We start from the raw sequence: 17,538 nt of genomic DNA, 5'->3' as shown, positions 1-17,538 counted from the left end.
AAACTACTAGAGCTAGTCAATGAATTTGGTAAAGTAGCAGGATACAAAATTAATGCACAGAAATCTCTTGCATTCCTATACACTAATGATGAAAAATCTGAAAGAGAAATCAAGGAAACACTCCTATTTACCACTGCAACAAAAAGAATAAAATACCTAGGGATAAACCTACCTAAAGAGACAAAAGACCTGTATGCAGAAAACTATAAGACACTGATGAAAGTAATTAAAGATGATACAAACAGATGGAGAGATATACCATGTTCTTCGATTGGAAGAATCAATATAGTGAAAATGACTATACTACCCAAAGCAATCTACCGATTCAATGCAATCCCTATCAAATTACCAATGGCATTTTTCACAGAAGTAGAACAAAAAATTTCACGATTTGTACAAAACATAAGACCCCAAATTGCTTTGCTTTCTCAAAGCAATCTTGAGAAAGAAAAACAGAGTTGGAAGAAACAGTCTCTGTGACTTCAGACCATACTACAAAGCTACAGTAATTAAGAGAGTATGGTACTGGCACAAAAACAGAAATATAGATCAATGGAATAGGATAGAAAGCCCAGCGCTAAACCCACGCACATATGGTCATCTTATCTTTGATAATGGATGCAAGAATATACAATGGAGAAAAGACAGCCTCTTCAGTAAGTGGTGCTGGGAAAACTAGACAGCTACATGTAAAAGAATGAAATTAGAACACTCTCTAACACTATACACAAAAATAAACTCAAAATGGACTAAAGACCTAAATGTAAGGCCAGACACTATAAAACTCTTGGAGGAAAACATAGGAAGAACACTCTTTGACATAAATCATGGCAAGATACTTTTTGACCCACCTCCTAGAGAAATGGAAATAAAAACAAAAATAAACAAATGGGACCTAATGAACCTTAAAAGCTTTTTCACAGCAAAGGAAACCATAAACAAGACGAAAAGACAACTCTCAGAATGGGAGAAAATATTTGCAAATGAAGAAATGAACAAAGGATTAATCTCCAAAATATACAAGCAGCTCATGCAGCTGAATAATAAAAAAAGAAACAACTCAATCCAAAAATGGGCAGAAGATCTAAATAGATCTTTCTCCAAAGAAGATATACAGATTGCCAACAGACACATGAAAGGATGTTCAACATCACTAATCATTAGAGAGATGCAAATCAAAAGTACAATGAGGTATCACCTCACACCAGTCAGAATGGCGATCATCAAAAAAATCTACAAACAATAAAAGCTGGAGAGAGTTTGGAGAAAAAGGAACCCTCTTGCACTGCTGGTGGGATGTAAATTGATACAGCCACTATGGAAAACAGTATGGAAGTTCCTTAAAAAACTAAAAATAGAACTACCATATGACCCAGCAACCCCACTACTGGGCATATACCCTGAGAAAACCATAATTCAAAAATAGTCATGTACCACAATGTTCATTTCAGCACTATTTACAATAGCCAGGACATGGAAGCAATCTAGGTGTCCATCAACAAATGAATGGATAAAGAAGATGTGGCACATATATACAATGGAATATTACTCAGCCATAAACAGAAACGAAATTGAGTTATTTGTAGTGAGGTGGATGGACCTAGAGTCTGTCATACAGAGTGAAGTAAGTCAGAAAGACAAAAACAAATACAGTATGCTAACACATATGTATGGAATCTGAAAAAAAAAAAGGTTCTGATGAACCTAGGGTCAGGACAGGAATAAAGATGCAGACATAGAGAATGGACTTGAGGACACGGGGAGGCTGTAAGGGTAAGCTGGGACAAAGTGAGCGAGTGGCATGGACATATATACACTATCAAATGTAAAAGAGATAGCTAGTGGGAAGCAGCCGCATAGCACAGGGAAATCAGCTCGGTGCTTTGTGACCACCTAGAGGGGAATAGGGAGGGTGCGAGAGAGATTAAAGAGGGAGGGGATATGGGGATACGTACACATATAGCTTATTTACTTTGTTATACAGCAGCAACTAACACAACATTGTAAAGCAATTATACTCCAATAAAGGTGTTTTAAAAAAAAAATCAATGTGTACTTCAATTGTATCCATCAAATTTGGATCCATTCAACAAATTCTTGCTCTGCTTACAACAGAAGAGTGTTGTAAAAATCCAAGGAGATAATGTATGTGAAAACACTTTAGAAGTGGCAAAAGCCAAGAAAAATAACTGTCATTTCTAACTCCACTTTTTTCTCCTGTCTTTAATCAATTAATCAAAACCCATTAAAATATTAATTTCCTTTTAAGAGGTTATGAATTACATGAGAACTCATTGACTACCTTTAGTTAATATTTAATACCATATTTGATATTCCCAATATAATCACTTATTAGGTTAATATTAGAAATCAAGAAAAATTTACTATTTTGGCTAATTTATATTTAGACAAATCCTTTAAATAATAGTCAACAAACATAACAAGCATTTTAATAGAACTTGATGATCCCCAACAATTATGGTAATATGGTTTTGAACCAGTTGGCATTTGAGCCTTATAGGAATAAGTAAAAGGGGAAGATATTTTATATTTTCACAGAAATGTCATAACAGAAAGAAGACAGACGCATTTTAGTAAAAGGCAGACTATGGTAAATATAATATTTGGATTATGCTTTTAGGTAATAGTAATTATTTCTCTGGGAACTTCTTCAATAGTCTCCCGTTTCTCCTGCATTTTTGATCATTTTTATTATTTTACTTATTTATTTATTTTTACGTATTTAGTTTTGGCTGAGTTGGGTCTTCGTTGCTGCGCGTGGGCTTTCTCTAGTTGCGGTGAGCGGGGGCTACTCTTTGTTGCGGTGCACGGGCTTCTCATTGAGGTGGCTTCTCTTGTTGTGGAGCATGGGCTCTAGGCACGCGGGCTTCAGTAGTTGCGGCACGCAGGCTCTGTAGCTGTGGTGCATGGGTTTAGCTGCTCCATGGCATGTGGGATATTCCCAGATCAGGGATCAAACCTGTGTCCCCTGCATTGGCAGGCAGATTCTCAACCACTGCACCACCAGCAAAGCCCCTTGACCATTTTTAAAGTTTGATATATACTAAAGTATATATATATATATGTGTAGTTAGTCTTCAGTGATGAATGCCATCAACTCTTTCCCTCTCTGTATGCATGTGCTCCTCCCCTGAGAAATGTGCTTTTTCCCCTCCCATGGAAACTAGGCTGGTCCTGTTTGCTCTGACCAATAGAATATGGAGGCATGACATTCCAGGACTTTTGAACACTGACCTTAAGAAGTTAACAATTTCTACCTACTTCCTCTTTGAACATTGATTTTTGGGGCTCTTTTTTTTTGGAATTCAACCACCATGCTCTGAGAAGCCTAAGACCTATGCAGAGGTCATGTGGAGGAGAAACAGATAAACTGCCAACCATGTGGATCAGGTATTTTGGATGTCACAGTTCTTAGGTAATTGAAGCCCTGGCCAACATCATGGGGAGAAGAAGAACCTTTCAGCTTAGCCAGTCTACTCACAAAAACATGGTAGTTTAATGCCAACAAGTTTTGAGGTTGTTATGAAGCCAGAGATAACCAATAGATGTTGATTCGTACCTAGAAATAGGATTCTGTTGGGCCAAACCCAAAACACGTAGCTTTAACTTTGGAACTGAGAAGGAGATGGCTGTACAACCTTCAGGAAACAGTGGTGGTAGAATAACAATGAGGAAATTGTCATTAAAAGGCAACTGTTGTTGTGAAAGGCAACACTTTCACCTACAGTAATGCGAAAGGTAGAATAAACTTGTGGAAATTGCTAAGGGGAAGAAGTAACCTAATAAACTTGTGGATCTGGTTGAGGAAATTTCCAGGCAGAATATTGAAAATGCCAACTGACCTCTTCTAGCTGGCTAAGATCAAATATGAGAAGAGAGAGATGAACTAAATCAGAAACAGTTGGGTTTTGGAGAAAAATTTATAAAAAATTTTATAAAGGACCCAGAACACCTTTTCCAGACAGCAAAAGGTTCTCAAGAAGGAAATGCCTTATGGGCAAAGATCAAATCTAGGGAATTGCTAGTGAAACAGAGCATCAGGGTAAGTTAGGATCAAGGGTGCAGCTGTAATAATCTTTAAGACTTCAGAAATATTTAAGCCAGTGCCTCATAGATCTCTTAGCTATACAAAAAGACTTACAAGAATCTTATGAGCAAAGACTGTACTCCTCTTAGGTAGACAATGGGTATCTAAGATTTTTAAGGGTATCGTCCTTCAGCACCTTGACTCTCTGCTCAAAGTAGAAAGAGAGAGGTCCGTCTTGAACATTTGTGGGTGTGCCTTTTGTCTAATGGAATGGATAATTTGATTCATAGTAAATACATGATTTTAAAAGGAATTATATCAGTTTAGTCTAAAAGGGAGAGACAGCTCAAAATAAAAAGATGCTTCTGGGCCTTGAACCTTCCTCAACCTGCCTTAATAGGAGGCAGGTTGAGAAAGCTACTCAGCTTCAAATATAAGCCATTTCTCATGGAAAATGACTCAGAGTAGAGCCAAAATCTTGTATGGAAGAGCCAAGAGATGAGGACCACTCTCAAGAAGAATTAGGTTCTAACTGACATACATTCTCTGCTCGTAGAATCATGACGAATTAGACATGTGTCCCACTGGAGTTCAGAATTGTTATGGAGCATTCACTGCATTGTACCTCCAATTTTCCCTCTTTTTGAACAACAGTGGCTCTTACCTGTCTTGCCATTGTATGCTGGATGAGTATGGAGAAGAAAACTTGGTTCTTTAGTTCATGCATCTTTAGATTGAGAGCAACTGCAGTAAAGGTTGCCCCTGTGTACCTGAAACCAATTTAGATGACAAAATTATGAGCCTTGAGCCTGAATCTGATGACACAAGATGAGACTTTCAGGTGTCTGGGGAGGTGGTGAATGCATTTTCCACATGTCAGGAACATAAACTGCTATAACCCGGGGTATATTATGGTAACTAATTTCCAAAGATGGCTTCCATCAAGCCCTTTTCTTCTTGTATATGCATAACCATTGAGAGGTAAAGATTCTTCTTCCCTGTCCCCTTTGATCTAGGCTGGTCCTGTAGATTAGTTTGACCAATACAATATAGTGAAAATGATGTTCTGAGACTTCCAAGCCAGGGCTTCAAGAGAACCCACAGCCTCTACTTTTCTCTTCTTGGAACTCTCACACTTGGGATGCTACTTCTTGGCTCCCAGCCATCATGACAGGAAGAAGTCCAGTCACCATGATAGAAGAACCACAAGACACATGGAGAGAACTGAGGTGTGACAGCTGAGTTTCCAGCAAACAGCCAGCATCAACTGCCAACCATGTGAAAGAGTTGTCTTGGATGTTTCAAGCCCAATCAGGTTCCTAGAAAATTGTAGCTCTAAACAACACCATGTAGAGCAGAATCAGCCAACTGATTCCTGTCAACTCAGAATTATTAGAAAAATGAAATGGTTGTTGTTTCAATTAAGTTTGGGGGTATTTTTTTAGTAACAGACAACCAAAATAACACATACATAAATGTCATGAAGTAAATAAAATGATCAAGAAACTCATTTCAAAAAAGAAACAAATGGAACCTAATCAAACTTACAAGCTTTTGCACAGCAAAGGAAACCATTAAAAAAATGAAAAGACAACCTACAGAATGGGAGAAAATATTTGCAAATGATGCAACCGACAAGGGCTTAATCTCCAAAATATATAAACAGCTCATACAACTCACCAAAAAAACAAAAACCCAATCAAAAAATGGGCAGACCTTAATAGTCATTTCTCCGAAGAAGACATACAGATGGCCAGTAGGCACATGAAAAGATGCTCAACATCCCTAACTATTAGAGAAATGCACATCAAAACTACAATGAGGTACTACCTCACACTGATTAGAATGGCCATCATTAAAAATTCTACAAATGACAAATGCTGGAGAGACTGTGGGGAAAAGGGAACCCTCCTACAACGTTGGTGGGAATGTAGGTTGGTGCAGCCACTATGGAAAACAGTACGAAGTCCTCAGAAAGCTAAAAATAGAGTTACCATATGATCCAGCAATCCCACTCCTGGGCATATACCTAGACAAAACAATAATTCAAAAAGACAGATGCACCCCTATGTTCAAAGCAGCACTAGTCACAATAGCTAAGACATGGAAGCAACCTAAATGTCCATCGACAGATGAATGGATGAAGAAGATGTGGTACATATATACAAAGGAATAATACTCAGCCATAAAAAGGAATGAAATAATATCACTTGCAGCAACATGCATGCAACTGGAGATTATCATACTAAGTGAAGTCAGTCAGAAAGAGAAAGACAAATACCACATGATATCACTTATATAGGGAGTCTAAAATATGGCACAAATGAACCTATCTACAAAACAGAAGCAGACTCACAGATATAGAGAACAGATGTGGTTGCCAAGGGGCGGGGGAGAGAGAGGGATGGACTGGGAGTTTGGGGTTAGCAGATGCAAACTATTATATTTAGAATGGATACACAAGGTCCTACTGTATAGCACAGGGGACTATATCCAATCTCCTGGGATAAACCATAATGGAAAAGAATATAAAAAAAAGAATGTATATATGTGTATAACTGAGTCACTCTGCTTTACAGCAGAAATTAGCACAGCACTGCAAATCAACTATACATCAATTAAAAAAAAACTCATTTCAACTCAAGAACTAAAACATCACCGATACTATTTCATTTGTTCATTTGTTCCTTCTTGCCTTCCTATCCTGCCATCACTCTCACTCTGAAATCGTAAACATGAATTTTTACATGATCTTTACTTAAAAAACAACAAAAGAGTTTACACAAATATATGTATTCCAACATAATATAGTTTAGATTTCCTTGTTTTTAATCTTTATAAAACTGCATGTAGGCTTCTAAGACTTGCTTTATTTAATCATCACTTTATTCTCAGGTCATTCTCACTGCCAAATAAAATTACAAAACCCACAATTTATTTTTTATTCTCTTGTCAGCGAACATTTGGGTGGTTTCAAACAGGGCTGCCTTGAACATTCCCACACACGTACTCTTGTGCACAAATGCAAGAATTTCTCTAAGGTATGTATGTAGAAGTAGAATGGTTAGGTTTTAGAGTACACAGATGCTTAACCTTACAAGATAATGCCAAATTGCTTTCCAAAGTTTATTAGTTTACAACCCCACCTTTAGATATCTTCTTGATGTACATCTTCTTCATTGGTATTGCATATTTCTTAATTTTTCAATCTGTCAGATGAAATATTATTCATTGTGGTCTTAATTAGTTGATCACTTGAAATTAAACATATTTTCATGTGTTTCATGTGTTTAAGGTACCTGGTTTCTGTCTTTTGCTCATTTTTTTACAGGACATTGATGAATAGAAGTAGTGATAATAGGTATCCTTGTCATGTTCCTGATTTTTAATGTATGCAACCTCACCATGATGCATTGTCCTTTTTTACATAATGTTGAATTCAGTTCATCAATAATGGTTTTGACTTTCAGATCTGTCTTAATAAGTGCTTTTAGTCTGTAATTTTCTTTTCTCCTACCAAATGTGTCTGGTTCTAGTATCAATAAAAGCTATACAGGCCTCACAAAATGAGCTGAAGAGTATTCCCTCATTATATATTCTTTGGAAGAGTTTGTATAATATGTTGAAATAGTATGGTCGTTGAAAGAGTAAAACATCTGTAAACATGAGCTAGATGTTCTTTATAAAAAATTTTAAAAGTATTTTCTATTCAATACTATTAAGTCCATGTAGCTTGTGTATTTCTTCTTCAGCCAATTTAAGGAAATGGCACTTTTCTAGACCTTGGTCTATTTTGTCTGTTTTCATACATTAAGATGCTCCTGGTAGTCTCTTATCATTTTCATCTCTGCTGTGGGTTAGGACCCATTTTTCAATCTTTATAGTGTTTACTTTAGCCCTGTTTTCTTCTTGTTCAAATATGCCAATTTGTTTTGTCATGAAAACAACTTTGACATTGTGATTCTATGTTTTCTAATTCATTGATTTCTTTCCTTTCCTCTGACTCCTTGCTTCTATACTGTGTTTATTCTGTTGTCCTTTTCCTAAGTTATACACTTAGACTTTAATTTAAGCATTTAAAACCATTCCCCTCTAAGCGCTCTTTCTGTTGCATCACCCAATTTTTCCAAATGTAGTATTTATAATTAGGTACTAATTATGTATTTTTTTCATCTATGAAGTTTTTTTAAACTTGTAAAACCATGATTAAAAAAAATTAACCTAAGTTCTTTCTTATTATTTAATACTAATTTTTTGAAATTTATTGTAACTTACTTCATGCCTAATACATGGTCAATTTTTGCTAATATACAATGCTTAAGAATATTCTGTTGATTATTCTAAATATGTTCATCGAATCAGCATTGTTAATTCCATTATTCAAAACTGTGTTTTCATTCATTTTTTGTCTAGTTGATTTATTAGTAATTGAGAGCTGTTAAAATCACCCACTGCTATTCAATTTGTTGGTTCAGCCCTAGAGTTTATACGTTTTGAGGCCATTTTATAAAGCATATACAAATCTAAAATTGTATATATTCCTAATAAATTGATCCTTTTACCATTATTTAGTGGTCTTCTCCATCTTTAATAATACTATAATAAAGTCTAATTTTGAGTTGATAGCACCAAAGCTACATAAGTTTTCTTTTGCTATTTGCCTAGTGCATTTTTTTATCCTTTAAAAAATCCCATATCAAAAAAAAAAAAAAAAAAAAATCCCATATCAGCCTATAGCTGATTTTTAAAAAACTGAATCAATGTTTTTAACTGGGTTTAGCCTATTCATAGTTATTTTAATTATTTGACTTGTTACTATTTATCTTACTAATTTTGTACTTCCCCCACCCCTAATTTCTTTCCCTTTTTTTTGTATTGAGGTATTGTCTTCTTATTCCATATTTTTAACTTTTTTCTTTGGAATGATTCATCCCATATCTATTATTTAGCAGTTACACTTGAAATTTTACTACACATATTTAACATAATTTCAAAGTTAAACAGTACCTTAACCCATTTTCTGAATAATAAAACACTTCAGAACACTTTAATTCTAATCACCCCCCCATCTTATAAGCTACTGTCCAGTTTTTCAATTATACCCTATTTTAAAAGTCCACATTAATGTTGCATAAAATGTTTATTTAGTTTTATTTAGTTACAATCTTGCTTCTTATAAACACTTCTTTCATTATGATTGTTTTATACAAACAACACTTTTGATTTACATGTTTTTCATTTATTTGCTTACTAGTTCTTCAATTTCAGATCATCCTTTTGGAATTATTTTCCTTCTTGAAGATAATCCTTCTGCAATTTCTTTAAAGAAGTTCCACTGATGGTAAAATCTGTTTTTCACTTGAATATGTATTTATTTCAGTTTTGCTTCATACAGATTCCAAGTTGACAATTGTTTTTCTCAGAATTTTGAAGGCACTATTCTACCACCTTTGGAGTACATTGTTGCTGTTGAGAAGCTTTCTGAAGTATCTGTCTTGCCTTCACTGATAATCTTTTTCCCCCTTTAATTGCTTTAAGAATCCTCTGTTTGGTATCTCACAGTTATACTACACTGGGTTTAGGCTTGGATTTTATCTATATATGCTTGGGATACACTGTGCTTCCTGAACTTATGAATTCGTGTTTTTCCAACAAATGTGGAAAATTCTGTTATCTCTTCAAATATTGCCACTCCTCCATCCTCTCTATTCTCTTCTGCTGGTACTTCTAGTATTCATAATTCTTCCTTCTATATCTCTTATCTTTTCCTTAATATTTATATTTTCTAACACCTTGTTTCTCCTGGCTGCACATTGGATAATTTCCTTATATCTAGCTTCCAGTTTATGTATTGTCTCTTCAGCTGAGTCTAATATGATATTCAACATGTCTAAGGGTTTTTCTTTTTTTAAATTGCAAGTAACATATTTCTCATCAAGCAGTTCCACTTGTTTCTTTTTCAGATCAGTCTGTGGTTCCATCCTTCATGTATGTTGATGATAAGACCTTGGAAAATTGAGTCCAAAGTTTATATCTACAGGTTCTTTCTCAAGCTAGCTAGTTTCAACTTGCACCTGGTGATCTCCAGCCATGAATAATACTGCTTATCTTAATCTATGGGAATCTGGGGCCTATATCTTGTTTCTGCCAGGAACTATAGGGTATTACAAACTGAGGCCCACTTCAACTGTCCTGGATGGGACATCTCAGATTCAGATTTATCTCCTTGTTTCTGGTCTAAGGAAAACTGCATATGGCAGTGCTGCAATTGGTATTTGTCACCCAGGCAACCACTGTCAACCTTATGCTTAATATAGTTTTCATAATTTCCATATCAAAATGTGTTCCATTGTCAGGGAGAAAAAATAGAGGTGTAGTTCTTGGAGATTTCCCCTACTTTCTTTGAGCCTATTAATGTATTCAAAAGGAGACTGTATTCAGGATCTAGCTGTTTTGCAGTACCTAATATATTACTGGAAGCAAAAGTCTTATTTAATATATTAGGTTATGATATACTAACCAGAGAAAGCTCATGATTTATGACAATCCTTGCTGATTCAAGACGTCTGGAGAGGTTTCCTACCCCTCAAATGGAACTCAATCAGTATTTTGGAATCAGTATAGAAAGGTCCTAAACTATGAACTTATCCAATAAGTTTTTGCCCCACTTTGCAGAAATTTCTATTGTTCTATTACTAATATATTCAGTCAACCCTGACTATTCAAATTTCCAATGTCCTGATCAATATGTGGTTCAGGTCAACAGGACTAAAATCTATGAAAATAAACCATGATTTTGAACATTTTAAAAAATAGATAATAACGATTTGTTACATGCAACTTCCATCTAGATTCATAACTTTATTCTTGGAAGCCTGAGCCACCTATAATATAAGCAGGGCTAAACAAGGCAGCTGGTGATTTCATTTTAGTCAGAAACACACCTAATAGGCATTATGGCAGCAGATCTGACTGCTATTGTCTTAGACGCAGATGGATTGTTTGCATCATTATTATTCATAATTGTTGGTCAGTGTTCTCTGGATGATCAGGAAGCTCTTTGTGCCTCACCCTAATCACTGAAGTAATGAAAGGAGATACCCGCAGCAAGGGCTGCAACTGCAAATGCTGCAATCACACCTAAAAGTAAAACAAACACAAAACAAATGGAAATGGAATGAGCAAAAGAAAGGCTTAAGTGATCCTAGGCTTTGAAATGTCGGTAACTGATGGGCCTAAACAACAAGAACAACATACACACACAAATACATACACTTACACACACACATATACAGGCATGAAAAGCCAGCAAAGTCTTAGAGGAAAATATAGCAATAGGTTGAAAATTATATTTTACAAAGTTGGACTGGTAATCATATACTTCACCACCTTCATTAACACCTTAAAATAAAAAATTATCTTTCTTATACATGAGTGCACTCACACACATCTAAGAGACAAACTAATACATACTTAAAAAGGCTTCTATAAATATTTATATTGACATTTCAGCTGTCTCATGCTACTTAGCTTAAACCAAAAAGACATCTCCAATGGGCAGGAGTCCTCAGTAATTACCATGCGAAGTCATTTATATAGCTATTGAAAACTACAGAAACTAAAATCTAAGAATTATTAAGCTTGGGTTGGTAACTTTTAATTTTTTTTCCTGAGTATTTTAAGTTAAAAAACAACAACAAAAAGAAAACTGACCAGAGTAGTCCAGACACACACACACACACACACACACACACACACACACTTAGGTACAAAGAATTTAGGTAATTAACTTAACTTATGAGTAACTGACATGAAAAATAACCAAAGTTTCTGGCTTCTCTCAGTCAGTCAAAAATCTTAATGCTTATAAAGCATTTCTCAAATTGGCATTCAACTAAACAACAGTCTACATGTTCTTTGATCAATAAGTCTGAAAAATGTTAAAGTGACTGCCACACTTCTTGGAGCCTTTAAAATACTAAAATACATTAGAATTTCCAGACTTGAATTTGACTTTTTTCATAGAGCACCTATCAAAATCTTCCACAATAGCAATCCTGGGAACACCAGCTTGGAAAACACTGGCCCTACTATACTAATTGATTCCCAAAACTCAACATGTGTTTCTTCTAAAAACACCAAAACATTTAATAGGAAGTGTCACCTTTTAGGGCACTTGAGACAATGCTTTATTTATAAATCTTTCTATCTCTCAGGGCGTACCGCTTTCTATAATATTCAATAAATACTAGCTTAATCTAGCTCTTTTAAGAAATGAAATGAAAATAATTTTAAAGTAACAAGAAAACTCAAATCCAAAATGCCATCTTTTCAATGTTATAGAAGAAATATAATACCTATGTTTTGCTGAATTTTCAACACTATTGTAGTTTTAATTGGCTGTTTTGGTGGTTCATCATCTGTGTTGTCCAATGAAGCTTCAGTATTCATAGAGGAACTTACACAGGCTGCAAGAGGATAATAAAAATAAATCCTAAATAAAATAAGAATAATTACTGCTTAAAAATGAGTTTTAAAGAACATTATAAAAAACACACAGTGAATTCCACTTTCCTTCAACTTGACTTTTTTTTTTTTCAACTTGACTTTTTAAACTTGCTCTTTATCAAATGCAGGCGAATTAAATTTCATGGACTATATATCAAACTGATGTACTTTTTAAAATTCTTTATGGGGACTTCCCTGGTAGCGCAGTGGTTAAGAATCCACCTGACAATGCAGAGGACATGGGTTCGAGCCCCGGGCCAGGAAGATCCCACATGCCGCACAGCAACTAGCCCTGTGTGCCACAACTACTGAGCCTGCACTCTAGAGCCCGCGAGCCACAACTACTGAGCCCACGTGCCACAACTACTGAGGCACGCGCAGCTAGAGCCTGTGCTCTGCAACAAGAGAAGCCACCGTAATGAGAAGCCTGCGCACCACAACGCAGAGTAGCCCCCACTCTCCACAACTAGAGAAAGCCTGCGCCCAGCAACGAAGACCAAATGTAACCAAAAATAAATAAAATTTTAAAAAAAGAAAAGAACGATTCAATTCAATGACCTCAGCTTCTATCTTAAAAAAAAATACTTTATGTACTTTTATAACTGATCAAAACCAAGGAGCCACAGAGCCAGTTCTGAATGACTCCCACAAATTATAATCTGATTACTATATGGTAGTGGAGATAAATGATACCAAAAATCAAACTAGATAGGAAAGGGTAAATTTTGCTCTTAATTGGGATTAATTTATAATATTCTTATTGATGGTTTTGGCAATTAATAATTTTAAGTAATCAGTAATAATAAAAGTAGGGATCAGCAAACTGTAGCCATGGGCCAAAGTGCAGCCCATGGGCCAGACCTTACATGCTCTGCAAAGCCTAAAATATTTACTATTTAGCCCTATACAGAAAAAGTTTGCTGACTCTTGATCTAACCTGAATTACATAAGCAAACTGGGACCATAAGTTTGACCTTAAAACAATTCAATGTTAAGCAAAGTAAGTACATTATCTCATTTATAGTTGGAAAATAAAACCTGGGACATTAAGTGCGTATTTGAGGGTCATAGGCAACAGAATGAGGATTCAAATACAAGTTCTCTTTCTACTTCATTATGGTGACAATAATTTGCATAGGTTAGCCAAGCTGAATTTATTTAACACTGACTAAAAGTGTCTGAACTGAAAACATCCTTAGGGATCACACAGACCAATGGTTTTCTTTTTTTAAACTAGTGCTAGAAAATCTGACAGAAAATCCCAGTATGTAAAACAGATGAAAGCAGAATTACTCTGGTTGAAGCAGGGATGAAGGACTCCTGGAGTCATACTCCCTCCTTCCCCTAAGAGGTGACAGCAGAGTGCTGTTCTATAGAACTCAAGGGAACTGTTTGAAAACAACTGCAGTTGATACTTAAACAACATGGGTTTGAACTGCATGGATCCACTTACTCATAGGCAAATTTTTTTCCACTAAATACATACTATATGATCCATGGTTGGTTGAATCCATGGATGGGGAACTGCCCATACGGATAGCCAACTGAAGCTGTATGTGGATTTTCAACTGCGTGAGGGTCAGTGCCCCTAACCCCCATGTTGTTCAAGGGTTAACTGAACTTCATGTTGATCCCTTTATTTACAAAGAAGAGAAGAGAACCCCAGTGACACAGTAAATACTACTGTTTAAATTCAAAGTAAAATAGCTTATTGCTTGGATTTAAAATATCTTTTATAGACATCTTTGTATACCAACATACTGGCACATGCAGATGTGCTCACAAGGATGACACATAACTTACTGAAATAATTAATTGTGGTACCAAAATGGATGAAAAAAAATTTGCCTGCTTCTCATCAATTTCCCATGAAGTTTGCCATTTTGAGAAATAATCCTTAGTAGTCACCTCATTAGAATCAAGGTAAAACTGTTCTTTTTTTCCCTCTTTGAGCATATGACTAAAGTACTTTAAAAACAAACACAAAACGTTCTTCTCTTTTGTTCTACTCCCATATCAAACTAGTCACAAAGGCCAACAAATTCTCATGAACTGTCTCCAGAATTATTCAGTCTTCCATATTTCTACAGCATCCAGTTTTCTCGGGGGCTGTAACACTTTACTTCTAGAATACATTAGCCTACCAGCTTAAAATTTCTCCTAACTTCATCCATATGTCTAAAAGTTGAATGGAGAGTACAATTTTATTCATTTTAAAAACATACACTCACACACACACAGAACTTCGGCTTTTTCTTTTAGCAAATATCACTGCTAAAAAGCTTTTTCTTTGGGCCACTAAAATCCTTATCTCAGATAAAAACAAAAATAATGGATGAAACATGAATTATACCTATTTGCTACAGGAAATTTTTTACTTTTTTACTTGAGTACCTATAGATAAAGAGCACAAAAATGGTTTTATTTGTCATGTCATATTAATCACACATTTAATACTAATTTGTTATTTGTGAAGAAGAGCATGCTCTAAGAGGTCAAGTCCTCTGTATAAACAATTTACTTCTATTAAAAAAAGACATTCCACTGCTCTGCTATTTCCATTTTAAAATCTGTCATTCAGGGGGCTTCCCTGGTGGCGCAGTGGTTGAGAGTCTGCCTGCCAATGCAGGGGACACGGGTTCGAGCCCTGGTCTGGGAGGATCACACATGCCGCGGAGCAAATGGGCCCGTGAGCCACAACTGCTGAGCCTGCGCGTCTGGAGCCTGTGCTCCGCAACGAGAGGCCCCGACAGTGAGAGGCCTGCGCATTGCGATGAAGAGTGGCCCCTGCTCACCGCAACTAGAGAAAGCCCTCGCACAGAAACGAAGACCAAACACAGCCATAAATAAATAAATAAATAAATAAATAAATAAAATCTGTCATTCAAAATCATATTGATTTGATACAAAGCTGAGACAATTTTACTGAAGCAGAGCGTTTTTCAAGGATGAATAAATCCTTACCATAACAATTTGTTTGTCTGTTTTTGGTGCGGCCATGAAGAACTTAATTCAAACCTCAGATACTGTCATTTTTACCAATACCTTAACGTCCTCTGAACTTTAAATGCAAAGGACATGTGATTCAATAGGAAATTAGATCTTAACCATTCCTTAAAACCAGGTAATTTTAACTGCAGACAAATCTCAAATTATTCATGTAAGAAAGCAACCTTTCTTAAGCAACTGTCAACAAAGGAGAAGACAAGGGCCATGATGAATGCATGTTAAATTGTATATATATTCAATTTCATTCCAAGCTGCTGATAGGTAGGACTATTTAGAAGCTTAAAATGAAATGCTAGCACTTGAACTCCTTAGTTAGGTGTCATCTTCCAGATTCCTAAATCCTAAGTTAATGAGGTTTCACTAGTCAGTGATTTAGCCATTAAAATACATCTTCAGCATTACTTTTTTTCCTTTATAATTAAATTATCAATGTTTAACCAAGCAATGAAAATTAATTTCACCTCTGATATCAAGACAGAATTGGCAAAGATGGGTTTCACCAGATTTTAAATGTGTGTCTCCAAATTTGCTGAAACTGTGGATAAAGTACATCTGAATTATTAAGTTAATATCTACCAGGAGATGACTAATACATTTAAGAAATTTTAAAGCCACAGTTATCCCTCACCTTAAGTGAGTCATTTTGACAAACAAATTGTTCTTCATTCCTTAAATCATTTTAAAGTATGTTATTTTAAAATACTTACTTGGCAAAATACGTATTTTAAACATAGCAACTACATTACAGAACAGAAATAATCAAATAATCAAGCAAATAGTAACATCAAATACTTGGAAAATAAAGCTTGATACTTATAACAAGTTTAACAATCCTAAATGTACAGTAATTGATTTCAAGTTTGAATGTGAACATTTGAACTCCACTTTTCATTGTTTATTTTACCTGGAAACCCTAATTTCAAATAATTAGGAAAATCTATGCACACTATATAGCATTATTCTTATACTTTAATGTTTTTCATTATAATTCAGAAGGTCCATTATTTAAAAGTTTTATAATAATTCTAGTAAATATCACCTTACATTTATATATCTCTTTCTGTTTAGAAAGTATTTTCTCTAACATTTTTACTAAATTCTAGTACCAACACCAAAACAATTTGGGGTTCAGAGAGGACTTGTTCAAGGTTACACAGCTGTAAGTGGAAGACCTGGACTCAGCTAAAACATCTTGGTAAAATTATGCATCTAATATTTTTGAATAAATTAATAAATGAAAGAATAAATGAAAAAGTGAACATAATTCTAAACCAACTGAATGTATATGTAAAAGCACTTAATTTTTCTATTAAAATGTTTATGCTTTTACCCTATCCCATAATTTGGAATGTGTTATTTTGCTACTAAATAACTATATCATTCCTTCTAATTCAATAAATACTTGATGAAGCAAAAATAATATAATTCTAGACAAGTCCTATTCTTGGCCACAATAAATCTGATGCCAATGTTCAATTCCTAAACAGCTTAGAGTTACTTTTACTGTATTCATCCTTGAAAATGAACTCAAATGTTACCTGGGGCTTCCCTGGTGGCGCAGTGGTTGGGAGTCCGCCTGTCAATGCAGGGGACACGGGTTCGAGCCCTGGTCTGGGAGGATCCCACATGCTGCGGAGCAACTAAGCCCGTGTGCCACGGCTACTGAGCCTGCGCTCTGGAGCCTGCGTGCCACAACTACTGAAGCCTGTGCGTCTAGAGCCCGTGCTCCGCAACAAGAGAAGCCACCGCCATGAGAAGCCCGCGCACCACGACGAAGAGTAGCCCCGCTCGCTGCAACCAGAGAAAGCCAGTGCGCAGCAACGAAGACCCAATGCAGCCAAAAATAAATAAATAAATTTATAAAAAAAAAAAAAAAGTTACCTGCTCTGAATCACTTACAGGGATAATGCCTGTGCTAAATATTCTGATAATTCTCTGTTCATTCCCGTATTATTGAACTAACCTCTAGTTAA

At 35.5% G+C, this 17,538-nt stretch overlaps 1 protein-coding gene across 2 annotated transcripts in view; it reads right to left on the bottom strand.

Annotated features, from left to right (window-relative positions):
- Positions 1-9,395: 9,395 nt before the first annotated feature.
- ODR4 (odr-4 GPCR localization factor homolog) overlaps positions 9,396-17,538 on the bottom strand; it is a 40,132-nt gene continuing 31,989 nt past the window's right edge. The window contains exons 13-14 of one of the 2 annotated variants that reach the window (XM_082658400.1): positions 12,406-12,516; positions 9,396-11,188 (exon numbers count right to left, since the gene is read on the bottom strand). In XM_082658400.1, the coding sequence (XP_082514526.1) occupies positions 11,121-11,188; positions 12,406-12,516 (179 nt within the window). In that variant the 3' untranslated portion in view covers positions 9,396-11,120. Of the gene's footprint in view, positions 11,189-12,405; positions 12,543-17,538 lie in introns of both variants that reach the window. The other variant, XR_014296991.1, reaches the window with a different exon arrangement.

The sequence above is a fragment of the Grampus griseus genome, assembly GCF_964374135.1.
Source record: "Grampus griseus genome assembly, chromosome: 1".
NCBI lineage: Eukaryota > Metazoa > Chordata > Mammalia > Artiodactyla > Delphinidae > Grampus > Grampus griseus.
Note: the sequence above shows the minus strand (reverse complement) of the source record. Positions and strands in the feature narration are given on the sequence as shown.